Genomic DNA, 14,230 nt, shown 5'->3' with positions numbered 1-14,230 from the left:
TGTGTTTAGAGGAACGTAGTGCCTCTTTTGCCACCCTTTAGCTCATTGAGTTAAATAAAATCAGACACTTTCTGCTGGCTGTTTTGACGTTCATGCTGTGTTTGCAAATGAAGTAGATTAGATGTATTGTCTGAATTTTTTATGTAACATCCAGACACACTTTTCATTGAACATATGTGCTGTTTGATACAGTGCCTGTATGTAAAAGAAGAAAGTTCAAAATAAACAATAAAGTGGGTTCTATATGTTTTTATCACTTTTATGTTGATTAACATTATAATCACACGAACAGAGTTTTTACTGCTATAAAAACATATTTGTGAGCATTGGTGGAACAGAATGTGTCAGAATAAACATGTGTCATCATTTTAATCTGGCCAGCTGTGAAATAGACCCTAGTCCGGGCAGTGCCATATTTCATATATCAACTTTTGACAGGAATGAAAAAGAGGGTGTGATGACTGAAACTAAGGTGTGTTCAATGAATCGTACTGTTGTTTAATAACATATTGATTGTTCACTGATTAAATGTCTGGGAAGAAAATACTAAAAATCAGTAGACAAAAAATTGACAAAAATAGTTTTTAAAAAGTTCAAAAACTCCACAAAATATATATATTTTTAAGTTCAAAATTACATGGCTAGGACCTTTATACAGTGTGTGCCATTGTAAAGACTAAGTCTATCCGCCACAGCCTAAAACATTGTAGCCAGACAAAAATTTTTTTACATGTCAGACACAATCGGTTTGGGCAGTCCTGCTTGTAGTCGAGACAACTTAAAGTGTTTTCACTGAGATCCTACAGTAGTAATAAAAGTCACATAAGAGGAGGAGGTGCCTCCACATCGCTGTGATTGGCTGATTATGCTGTCATATATATATATGAAGGAATTTTCATTCTTTTCAGGAACTCGGCTTCCTACATCGACACAATTGCATCTCTGTATTTTCCCTTTTCCACTAGAAACAGCAGGCAAAGTGAAAGAATTGTAGCTGGGAATACTCACTGTTCTTCTTATAGAGCAGCACTTCAAAGCAATTGGACTCATAGTTATCAAAGGTCTGTCTGACTTTGTCTATTGTCTTCTTGTCTGTCAGCTCGCCGTACATGAAACTGCCAGGGGGACAGAGAGACAAAGGATGGAAAGTTGAAAAAAGGTTATGAGAGTGAGAGAAGTGGGTGGGAAATGGAGAAAACAGGTGATGAAAATGAGCAAGACAAAGAGAGCAGAAAAAGAGAGTTAGGGGAGTGTGCACACCTGTGTGCCACACACATCCAGCAAACTCTACCTTGTCTTTCACTGTCAGTTAATTCACAGAGTGTGCACAAGGGCTGGTGGCTGATGACACGGGCTGTCAGATACTGCAGCCGCTCTATTGAACATGTGGAGGCTGGACAAACAGTAGATGCCGAGCCTCACTTCCGACATGTTCTACCCTTAAGGTTATGTAAAAGGAAGGAAACATTCAATTTGAAACAGTTCAGGAAAGCAGCAAAAGACAAGGTATTCTTGTGTGTTTAGTGCCTGAAGTTCTCTTAAATGTTTGCAAATAAGGTGGCACCACTGGGGTTCAAAAGTCTAAGACCACATAGAAAATCTGGCAGTCAAATTATAGCCTGGAAAAATAAAAAATGTTTTCTTTTTTTGGCAGGGGGGAGGGGGGGGACGAATACAACATTTATGATTCTGCCATATTTTTTTAATTAAGTAAATCTGTGACAATGATCATTTCAACATCTCCTAAGTTCATGCTGGAAGAAATACAGAAAAATCAGAAACTCATGTTCATTTTCTAATTCAGTTTTTCACTTGTTTGGCTGATTATATAAAATTTGGAATAAAATGTGCATAGAAAAAAAGCCAAATTGAAGTATTACGAGTGGTTTCCGACTTTTGGATAATACAATTTAATAATGATAACAAACAAGTCAGAAAATTCTTTAAATTAACATTTTACAAAATATTTAAATAAAAAATGAAAGACGAAAATGTTCAATAAACAATGACAAAGCTGTAGATATTGGAATTGACAAAGAAGACTTAAGATGTGGAATGAAAATGCGTGGTGTATCATTTCATGAAGTACATTTTCATGAATTTTACTTTTTGAATTTCATGACAATATTACAATGTGAATGTGGTAAATTGTATTCTATTTTTTTACTTTAGCTTTTTACTTCATCTCCATCCTTTCCAATCATGTTATAATCAAAATGAAGTTTATGTGTTTGAGTTTTCAAACTTTCTCTTTCTCTAACTTTCTCATCTGTTGTCCGTTTCTTTCTTAAGTGGACACAGGAGGACAAGGCTCTACACGTGAGTCCTGTAATGTAGAGTTTATAGCAAATAACTACAATCAAGACTGGGTGACTTTGAAACCTCTGTGGCATTGTGCTGAATCCCCAGTTTCGTTTTAAAGATTTTACTTGTTTTGAATCCTGTTACCACTTCAGCTTCCAAAAAAAACAAAAATATATAGGTAATTATGGTGCATTTGAGTTTTGTGACCCTAAGCTACTCAGAGATTTTTTGTATCAAATCCTCAACCGTATTGCTTAAGCTGACAAAGGCTTGTGCCAGTTCTACCTCTAAAATTCCCCTTGAATCCTGAGTCAATCTGGAGTCATATCACAGTCTGTAGGCAGATCCATATAACTGCATGGAGGCAGAGCCAAAATCGCTGCAGTTGGTATTTCTATTTCTACTCTGATGATTGGCACTTTACTGAGCATATTTAGCACTAACAAGGTGTTCGGTGATGGCTCAGGAGAAATGTGCTCTCGGAGTGACTAAATAGTACTCGCAGATGGCTCAACACAGCTGAACTGATGTGAGAAGTGTGTTGAAGTGATGTGAGAAGTGTGTTTTAGCACCATTAACTCAAGCACTTCTGCCCCTAACACTTCACCAAAATCATTAGCGAAACATCCACAATTGTCTGATGAGTGAAACTAGCAGGAGTAGCGGTCAGTTCTCACTTGACAAAGACAAATAATAATAATAATAATAATAATAATAATAATAATAAATGATCAAATTCTGTCCTTTCTCTACTTCATATTCTGCATTGCATCAGTTTAATAGATTCAGCTCCTGCTATCCGAGCATTATCCCTCTGGAAAAGTTTCTGAGGCTTCATTTTCATATCCAAAATAATGTAATTCTGTAAAAACACATAATTTAGTTAGATGCACACTAATGCATTTTTGGATCCTGCATGCCTTAGCCTGAAAAGTTGCAAATATAAATTTGAACCACATCACTGTCTGTCCTTGACTACTGAATACAGACAGGCTATAAATAGACAGGTGGGAGAGCCACTTACCTGCAGGTGCTGCTCTTCTGCATGACCTCTGCCCTGTGGTAACCAGACAGCTTGCAGAATCCGTCATTACTGTAAACTATAGGCCATTCAACGATTTGCGCATTCCCCAACAAGAAACTTGTCTCTGCAATCAAATATAAGAGGTAGGACGGGAACATATTAATGTGCATAAATAACTAATTATTACGGTATATTTAGTGTTCGTATTATCGTCAGGCACATCAGTTTAGTCAAACTTGTATTTGTCACGTGTTTGGCTGTAGTAAGGAATTGCATAACAAAGGAAACATAGGAATTCATCTGAATAGAAATCTCACAGGAAACATGTAGAGAAACAACCAAACATAAAATGTAAAATTAGACGGACAGGGACTAGAATGGAACTAAGGATGTTTAGAAAACAAAGTCAATCTGAGGAGGGAGGGTGGGGGCTCTGTAGGGGGACGTGGAGCAGGTGAGAGGAGAACCAAAACAAGTAAAATACAACCCGAATTCCGGAAAAGTTGGGACGTTTTTTAAATTTTAATAGAATGAAAACTAAAGGAATTTCAAATCACATGAGCCAATATTTTATTCACAATAGAAAATAGATAACGTAGCAAATGTTTAAACTGAGAAATTTTACACTTTTATCCACTTAATTAGCTCATTTAAAATTTAATGCCTGCTACAGGTCTCAAAAAAGTTGGCACGGGGGCAACAAATGGCTAAAAAAGCAAGCAGTTTTGAAAAGATTCAGCTGGGAGAACATCTAGTGATTAATTAAGTTAATTGATATCAGGTCTGTAACATGATTAGCTATAAAAGCTTTGTCTTAGAGAAGCAGAGTCTCTCAGAAGTAAAGATGGGCAGAGGCTCTCCAATCTGTGAAAGACTGCGTAAAAAAATAGTGGAAAACTTTAAAAACAATGTTCCTCAACGTCAAATTGCAAAGGCTTTGCAAATCTCATCATCTACAGTGCATAACATCATCAAAAGATACAGAGAAACTGGAGAAATCTCTGTGATTAATGGACAAGGCCGGAGACCTTTATTGGATGCCCGTGGTCTTCGGGCTCTCAGACGACACTGCATCACTCATCGGCATGATTGTGTCAATGACATTACTAAATGGGCCCAGGAATACTTTCAGAAACCACTGTCGGTAAACACAATCCGCCGTGCCATCAGCAGATGCCAACTAAAGCTCTATCATGCAAAAAGGAAGCCATATGTGAACATGGTCCAGAAGCGCCGTCGTGTCCTGTGGGCCAAGGCTCATTTAAAATGGACTATTTCAAAGTGGAATAGTGTTTTATGGTCAGACGAGTCCAAATTTGACATTCTTGTTGGAAATCACGGACGCCGTGTCCTCCGGGCTAAAGAGGAGGGAGACCTTCCAGCATGTTATCAGCGTTCAGTTCAAAAGCCAGCATCTCTGATGGTATGGGGGTGCATAAGTGCATACGGTATGGGCAGCTTGCATGTTTTGGAAGGCTCTGTGAATGCTGAAAGGGTATATAAAGGTTTTAGAGCAACATATGCTTCCCTCCAAACAACGTCTATTTCAGGGAAGGCCTTGTGTATTTCAGCAGGACAATGCAAAACCACATACTGCAGCTATAACAACAGCATGGCTTCGTCGTAGAAGAGTCCGGGTGCTAACCTGGCCTGCCTGCAGTCCAGATCTTTCACCTATAGAGAACATTTGGCGCATCATTAAACGAAAAATACGTCAAAGACGACCACAAACTCTTCAGCAGCTGGAAATCTATATAAGGCAAGAATGGGACCAAATTCCAACATCAAAACTCCAGCAACTCATAGCCTCAATGCCCAGACGTCTTCAAACTGTTTTGAAAAGAAAAGAAGATGCTACACCATGGTAAACATGCCCCGTCCCAACTATTTTGAGACCTGTAGCAGAAATCAAAATAGAAATGAGCTCATTTTGTGCATAAAATTGTAAACTTTCTCAGTTTAAACATTTGCTATGTTATCTATGTTCTATTGTGAATAAAATATTGGCTCATGTGATTTGAAAGTCTTTTAGTTTTCATTTTATTAAAATTTAAAAAACGTCCCAACTTTTCCGGAATTCGGGTTGTAATAAGTCCATGGGGGAGTGGAGGATAGAAGGAGCCAGGATCAGGAGGAGCCAGGTGTTGGTCCGGAGACCAGCCAGGACCAGGCCCCAGGGAGAATATGTATATATATGCATCTTATTTTATTTATCAAAAATAGACTTAGTGCACCAACTACAAAGCAACATGTGGTTGTTAAATCTGAAAACTAACTATTTGACAAATAAAATTTTTAAACTACATTTGTAGTTTTTGTAGTAATGTGACTGCACACTAAAATAATAAAATAAATAATAATACAAAATAAAACTGCATTTACACTTGGCAGTGTAAATAGTAGTAGAGGATGCATTGTGATCAGATCTCAGTGTAAGATAAAGACAATCCAGCTATCATGTCTGCATTCGCAGGCTGATGTCACGCAAAACCCTGCCCCCTTTCTTCCGAACTGTCAAAAGACATCCAATCGGTCCAAGAGAAAGATCCGATTGTTTATCCAGATAGAGAAGTCACTTGATGTTGCCAAGTGTAAACACGCCATGTCCTGATTGAAATATGATCCGATCTAAATGATTTGATAACTGTGATGTAAACGTAGCCTTATTCTATTCATCTGAGATGACCAGACACATTTTTTCCGAAGGTTAAACACTTCCCTTTAAATGGCAATTTGTTGAGAAGAAAAAAGGCTTGCGTTTCAAGCCCTAATTTGTACTCCATTTGTGGAAACTGCTGCAGTTCATTCTTTTATTTGTCACAATGAATTGCAATGCAGTCTTGGCATCAATGTAACTGATGCACGGTGGTCTAGCCATAGCAGGTGGGTTAAAGACCTGAACATTGTTCCTGTGAGACTGTGCCATTAAAAAGACTAAGTCATCCTCTCTAGTCTTCATTAGTGTTTTAGTGAGGCAAAAAGACAACTGACTTCACCCTCCCAATGCAGGTATAAAAATAGACAGGCAAAGAGAACATTACAGCACCGGAAAACAAATCAAAGCACAAATTGTTACAGAAATGTCTGTGACAATACAAATCCTTACACACATAAAGGCAACCACCACAAACAGAAACATCTTTGCTCACACACACACAAGGTTTTTATAATGCGGCAGAGCTACAGTTCTCTCTGGACACATGCAGTCCTCCCCTGAGGAGAGAGAGAGAACGTGGCATTTGACACAGCCATTAAAAAAAGGTGGCCACTTCTCTCCTTCATTGAATAGTCTCCATTATCTCTCCTCCTCCTCCCCTTGCAGTTTGCCTCTGCAGGACCAGTTTAAAAGAGAAGCGTAAAGGATAAAGTAAAGTGCTGTCCCCTTCAGGAAGGAGAGCTGAGACTCATTAGAGTGATCTCCATGCCATGGCTCCTTCCCTCAGACCAGGGGCCAATTGTGAGGAAGTGCTCCCTGAGGATGCAAAAGAATGAGATCCTGTTTGGAGAACGGGACTCGGTGATGTGATAATCATGTAATGCTCTGTCACTGATGATATATCGCATTTTCAGCCAAGACAGCACGTTCACACTAATAAAGTCTCTGCCAAGAAGTGAAGCATTAATAACTAATACGGAAACGGAGCTCAGGCGAGTGGAGCAGGACCATGTACAGTCACATCCACAGCATAACCAATGCTGGAAAGTCTATGTGAGGAATGAATGGTGTTGCAATGAAAGTCATTGTAGTTTATATGTTTTTAATTACTTTTTCTATTGATTTTATTTTATTTAGTTCTATTTCTTTTATTTATTTATTTACTTTAGTTTTCATTCACATGTTTTGATGGAGCCCCTAAGGGGACATGGTGATGAAAGAAAAGAAATAAATCATATTTCCTTGCTTTTGTGCAAATAATTATAGTTAATGAAAATAAAACAAAATCTATTTTAAAAAAAATGTTACTTGAAATAACTGAAATAAAATAGAAAAAATACAAAATATAAAAATAAAGAAGTTTCTCAATGACACTAAAATAATACTGGTTCACAAAAGCATAACATTTATTATAAATCAAAAACTAAACATTCATTTGTGGCCATTTTTATTTTATTTTATTTACAGTTTGCCATGAATTTTATTAATTTAATTTCATTTCTGTTTTTCGCAGTAATATTTTTGTTTCAGTTAACTATAAGAACGCTAATTGCAATAATGAAGTGAAAAATACAAATAATTATAGGAGTCATATTATGCCCCTTTTTTTTTTTACAATATGGAATATAAGTCTCTGTTGTCCCTGTAATGTGTCTGTGAAGTTTCAGCTCAAAATACTCCACCAATCATTTATTTTTTGAGTGAAAGCAGAAACATTCTGTTTTTCGGGGCTGTCTCTTTAAATGCAAATGAGGTGCTGCTACCCGCCCCCTTTTCCAGAATAGAGCTGTGCCATGACAGCTCATACCTGCTAAAAACATCTGTTTTGGTTCACATTATCATGTTTATAACACTGAAATCATGCGTTTTAAAGCCATATTAGTTTTAACTTCTGATATATGTTTTTCTAAGTGCACACATACAGAAAGCGGTGGTCACAGCATGTGAGTACTAAACTAAGTTCTCATTCACACACAAGTTTACGTTAAAAACGCACATGAGTTACAAAAACAGTCGGTTATGTCTGTTAAGGTAAACTGCAGGGAAATAAATTGCATGTTTATTTTAGATCTGTGTGGCAGCAACAAAATACAGTAAATAAATCAATAAATCCACTGCTCTCTTGTCTCCTCTGAGCCTGGGACTCAGTGTGTGGTGAACAGTGTTCTGTGCTCGGCTGTGCAGCCAAAGGCATAACAGTTAGTATGTTTTGCTCAAACTTTCACCATGGCATCAGAACTGGTAAACCGTTGTCGCTTGCGAAATCTAAATAATGGTGCAATGGGTGGAAGCTTACAGATTAAGGGGCGGTAATATTATAATGAGATCCCTTTACCACGTCATCAAGGGAACGAAATCTGAGCGGCTTGTTTTCTCAGAAGCTTGCAGAAAAAGGCTTACCAAAACAAAGTTACTGGGTTAATCTTTTTTCACATTTCCTTAGTTGGTTGATGCACCAGGGACCTGATTACAGCACTTCAAAATATTCAAAAATCTCTTTTGTGAACTATACCTTATATATATATATCAAAGCCAAAGTAAAGTTATGCAATACACAGAGCACAGATCCACCTCAAGGCAAAAAGAGCATCCATTTCACAGGGCATAAGAGGACACAGCTGTTTTGTCTGGCTGCATGTAAAATCAATGGAATACTGAGACTAGAAAGACTTTAATCTTTATAATCTCACTTGAGGCAAATTAACAATAAGGCTTACATGTGTCTCTCTTGAATTAGTCTTGTTGTTTTAAAGAGCAGCTTAAGTCAGCTGATACAGACTTTAAACAGCCCAAGTGGTTATAACACATACATTGATCACACTTCCAGAGCCATGTGAAGCCTAAAGCATTCCGTCAGCACTTTATGTTTATTATGGGATGCTGCCGAAAGCTTATCATAAAAATTGTGAATAAGAGGCATATTGACAGCGATGAAAGACTTAGTGATGTGCGTGCCAACCCCACATGGGAGGCCAATAGAAAGCTGCTAGGCCGCTCTCCTCAATTCCACAGCAGTGTGTTTACTGAAAAAAAAACATCTCACATTAGCACTCACATGGCCTCCTTTACATATATACACATTATTTTCTTCCACCTTTACATGCCCACTTACACAAACCCGTGAAATATCATGTATATATATATATATATATATATATATATATATATATATATATATACAGTACAGACCAAAAGTTTGGACACACCTTCTCATTCAAAGAGTTTTCTTTATTTTCATGACTATGAAAATTGTAGATTCATTGAAGGCATCAAAACAATGAATTAACACATGTGGAATTCTATATGGAATTATATACATAACAAAAAAGTGTGAAACAACTGAAAATATGTCATATTGTAGGTTCTTCAAAGTAGCCACCTTTTGCTTTGATTACTGCTTTGCACACTCTTGGCATTCTCTTGATGAGCTTCAAGAGGTAGTCACCTGAAATGGTCTTCCAACAGTCTTGAAGGAGTTCCTCGAGAGATGCTTAGCACTTGTTGGCCCTTTTGCCTTCTGTCTGCGGTCCAGCTTAAAGTTTTAAGCTCTTGGTCACAAAAAGCTGCAACAAGGACCAAGTCCTGATCTTATGCCACACGTCAAACATCTGACCAGGCAAGACTAAAATAATGTTGACAATCAATAAACCTCAGTGTGTGAAAAGATAGTCATCACACAATGAAACAGCAATAGCATAAGGTCAGCAAAACCTGAAACAATACACTATTCACACAATTATTCATGCTGCACTGCATGATGGGAGCTAGCAAGTCAGCAACATTGTTCAATATAAATCTGTTTGTTCTGAAGACTCTCTCAAGACTAGTAGCGACAACATTCCAGGATAAATATTATTGTTTATAATTCTTAGCAATGCAGTGTTCCAACAAGAGAAACAGGCTATGAATCAGAATTTTTTTTTTTTTTTTTAAAGGTTGACAAAAGAGGGAAGTAGATTTACAAATTGCTCTGATGTCTATGCAGAAGAGTCTCTGTTGTCCGAGAATTTGTGACTTTTTCTCTGGCTCCATCGCCTCTCGCTGTCTTTCTTTATCTCTCTATAATTATCTGTTCAATTACAGTTTGACACTTTGTATGTGTCAGCATTTGACTCCATTACTTCCAGCAAGAGGAGAGATGTCCATGGCATATGCATTGGGAAACAACCACTGCCAATCTCCGGCCGAAGGTCCTGCTTTAAACAAACAGCTTTGAGGATAGCTGTCGATTCAATCCCAAGCGCACAGTTAAGGCTCAGACAGGGGCAGACCAACTTGAGATTTCCTGAGGCCTAACATGCCACCTTTAATAAAACACTTTTGTACAAACTGCCTAGGTTTGCCTAAGATTTATTTTTTTAATTTATACTTTTATTCAGCAAAGATGCATATAATGTATCAAAACTGACAGTAAAGACATTTCTATCATGACAATTTTGGAAGATTTTAGCATGGTAATGAACATGACAGTGTTAATGTATTTAGTCTTGGCGGAATAGATCTGCTACGCTGCTGTTGCTGCTGGTGCTGTAGGTTATTGCTGTTCTTGTAGATTATTGTTGCTGCCACTGCAAAGCAAAAACAGGAACTTGGTACTGCCAATACAGTACATATGCTGATACGGTGCTGTGTGTATTTAAGACATACTGCTGCTGCACAAGTAGCATATACAGTATAATAACCCATAGCAGATCTATACAGGTGGAGTGTTTCAGAGGAACTCTGAAAGCATGCTGGTAAATGATCTAGTACAGGTTCCTCAATAGGTGGCCCGTGGGACACATTCGGCCCATGAGAGAAAAAAATTTGCCAGCACTCATTTCAAATAATGTTGCCATGGTAACTTAAGCGTAAGCACATCACTGGTGTGTAAATTCAAACGCAGCATCAGACAGTGTTTGACAGTGAAAACATGGCATGTGTGTGGCATGTGCAATAATAAGAGCAAACATTTTGGTCATAATGTAGTCAGTGGCCCTTGGCTTGGTATTGTTGGCCGAATTTGGCCCTCTGTGAAAATGAACTGAGGACCATGCTCTTGTGAACGCTAACCAGCCATTTAAATGAAAAGCAGTGAGCTCATTGGCTGCCTTTCCAACATGAACCAATCAGCTTGTGCCAAGTAGTTTAACGCTGTGAAAATCATCAATTTGTGTCAATAATCCATCAGCTTGTGCCATCTAGAGTATCATGACAGAACTTGGCATTTATAGGAAAGGTAAATTCTATGTTGGTTACTGAAAAAAAAAAACTTTTTTAGTTTCCACAGAATTATAATATTGATAATAATAGTAAACATTTCTTGAACAACAAATCAGCATATTAGAATGATTTCTGAAGGATCATGTGACTCTGAAGACTGGAATAATTGGAGATGAAAATTCAGCTTTGTCATCACAGGATTAAATATAATTTTTAAATATATTCACATAGAAAACAGTTATTTTTAAATTGCAATTATATTTTAAAATATTACATTATTATTATATTTTACTTTATATTTGACCAAATAATTGCAATCTTGGTGATAAAAAAAAAGACAATTTGGAATGGTAGTGTAGATAGTCAGAGGCACTGTTCTTTTTCCTTGACTTTTAAAAGTTTAATGCTATATATTTGAATAGGACATGACTGCAAATGAGTTTGAGTCACATGGAGTATTTTATAGTAGTTTTATGATGCTTTTTGGCCTTTTGGGATCTCAATAGATCTAGTCCCCATCTATTTGTACTTGGTATATTCTAAAGGGTTTCCACAAATATCATTTTGTGCCCCCCCCCCCCCCCCCCCCCATGGAAGAAAGTTTGGAATGGCATTATGTTTGTTTTTACTTTTGCTTTAAACTTTTTCCGTTTTAGTTGTTCGCTAATTCATTATAGACTCCAACAGTAATAAAGATGAGAGAAAGCAAAACAAAACAGTTAAACTTAAGAGAGCTGGTAGTGGATTTTAATACAGCTACCATCCAGGATGGAAAAACAGAGATGGTACAGACCCACAAATACATGGAAATCAATCAAACAGCAGACTGGACTGCATTGACAACACAGCAATGCTAGCAGAAAGACCAGAGATGTCTGTACTTTCTGAGGGGGCTGTCAGAGAGATTCTACCAATCTTCTGGGCTAGAAAAAAGATGGTGGAGCAACTGGAGTCTGTAATAAATAAATCCACAAGTAAACACTCCCTTCAGCAGATCTGGTGCCATTAGGAGGTACAAAGTGTCTGTCATGCTCTCATCTGCATGTTACTCCTGGTGGTCACTGCAACGAGAAGTTATGAAATTGAACAAGCACAAACATTCTTCTATTTTTGGATCCATTAACATAATGCATCATCAATGTATTTGATGCTATTGCATGGTATGTGTCCCTTTCACTGTCTGCGTGGAACTATGTTGGTGCACCTGCTTCTCTGTGAAAGAATGACTACAGGGGAAGTGGAAGAAGAAACAGATCCTATTAAGATAAACCTATATTTACATGGAGTACACCTTAGTAAGTTCCTTAGTGCCTGTGATCTTGGTGAAAACGATTTTCTGTTGGCCATTACAGATCCTAAGCATGTAAGAAAAACCGACTATTTCCAGTACAGATACACATCAGATAGTGATTCCCTATAGTGAACACCAAACACAACAAGCTCTCTGTTCTCGTAAACTGTGGTTAATGTTAGATAACACTTTCATTACATCTGTGACTTTCTAATCTGCATTCATATCTCCTCACATGCTTTTTTTAATTATCTTTTTTCTCTGGCACTAGTCTTATGATCTCCTTACTGGTGTTTTTGTACCATTGTGATGTTCGGTTTTCTCAAAAGTTTCATTTTACCACAGAAACTCTACTTTATCAATTCTTCTAGCTTCCTTTTAATAGTTTATTGCTAAATTATTAGTTTGTACTCAGTCTCATTTATTTTATTCCTCTTTTTAACTGTATTTTAAACTCCCTTTGCTGTGGGTGTATATTTCTCTGTTTGAGAGTATGTGTAGCGTGCCTGTACACCTTACAATGTGACGAGCAGTACAAAAGAACAAGCTGAGGGTAGCCAGTGGCAGCTCAGGTGAGTCATGGTACATTGCATAAACCCCAAACGCAAATTAACAGTTCTAAGGATGTAAAAGAATGAGAATAAATGTATAAGAATGGAAGAAAATGTATGGTACTACATACTGAAAACAACAACAATGATAAAAAATAATAACAACATATAAAAAAATAGTATATAATAAACTAAATATAAATTTTAAATAATAATAATAAACACTGGAACCATCACATACTGTATATATGCACTTTATATACATGCAAGTTATCCTCAGAACCGTCAGCCTTCAATGCTAGAACAGTATAGCTGTCCTCAATATCAAAAAGTGTTGTTGAAATCATTTAATTTCTCAAATCAGTGAGAACCATGCTGTCACTGGTTAGTCAAAAATCAAGCTGACTACAACAAGCTTCTCCAACACACTAAAACTCAGCACAGTTGGGGGAAATATGCACTGCTTTTGCTGTTCAAATAATGATATGTACAGGTAAAAAGCTTTATGAAATTTGACTTTGTTTACCCCCCAGCTGTGTGTCTCAAACAAACTGCTGTTCGCAAACAAAGGAGAAGACCTTCAGGGAGGACTTGGGTTGTAAATGAAGGACAGAGACACAAAGCCTCAGAAACACCTACATAATTTCAACAGCAGCATTCGAGAAAGGGTTCATTATTTTGAGGTGGAGATGCTGTGTATGGTGATATAAGAGGTATATGAAAAAAAAATTGCTTGAGCAATTTAAAATCTTTTTAGACTTGATCATTTTTGGCTATTACATAATTGACAATAATTCTGAGTTTTGATAGCTTGGCTTATTATACCACATTTAACTTTCCTGCCAAGGGGTGTTTAGGGTTTCAACGAAAAAGACGATGGTGTTTCTTTTGTTGTTGTTTTTTTTCTTCATTATATAATATATATATATATATATATATATATATATATATATATATATATATATATATATATATATATATATTATACCTTACTAACTTCATAAAGACAACATAAAAGACCTCAACTACACATCCATTATTTACCACCTGCACATTATTGGCTATTTTTAGCTGCTTAATCAGATTGTAAATAATTTTCAGCTCCACAATTCCAAAACGTTTCACAAGGAGAATTTTGGTATGCTCATCATCCATATACTGTATTATCTATCCTTCACTCCTAAATTTAAATTTGTACTACC

General features: G+C 36.9%; 2 protein-coding genes across 3 annotated transcripts in view; both read right to left on the bottom strand.

Moving 5' to 3' along the window:
• The window catches only part of LOC132092568 (potassium voltage-gated channel subfamily H member 5-like), a 114,236-nt gene that overhangs the window by 97,879 nt on the left and 2,127 nt on the right, over positions 1 to 14,230 (bottom strand). For both annotated transcript variants that reach the window (XM_059498851.1, XM_059498852.1), the window contains exons 2-3: positions 3,329 to 3,452; positions 1,009 to 1,115 (exon numbers count right to left, since the gene is read on the bottom strand). In XM_059498851.1, the coding sequence (XP_059354834.1) occupies positions 1,009 to 1,115; positions 3,329 to 3,452 (231 nt within the window). The remainder of the gene's footprint in view (positions 1 to 1,008; positions 1,116 to 3,328; positions 3,453 to 14,230) is intronic.
• The window catches only part of LOC132092571 (sphingosine-1-phosphate phosphatase 1-like), a 52,771-nt gene continuing 51,233 nt past the window's right edge, over positions 12,693 to 14,230 (bottom strand). Inside the window, exon 4 of the mRNA XM_059498854.1 lies at positions 12,693 to 12,707. The gene's annotated coding sequence lies outside the window, so the exon portion shown is untranslated. The remainder of the gene's footprint in view (positions 12,708 to 14,230) is intronic.

Source organism: Carassius carassius, chromosome 18, assembly GCF_963082965.1.
Source record: "Carassius carassius chromosome 18, fCarCar2.1, whole genome shotgun sequence".
Classification (NCBI taxonomy): Eukaryota; Metazoa; Chordata; class Actinopteri; order Cypriniformes; family Cyprinidae; genus Carassius; species Carassius carassius.
This window is presented reverse-complemented; position numbering and strand designations above follow the sequence as displayed.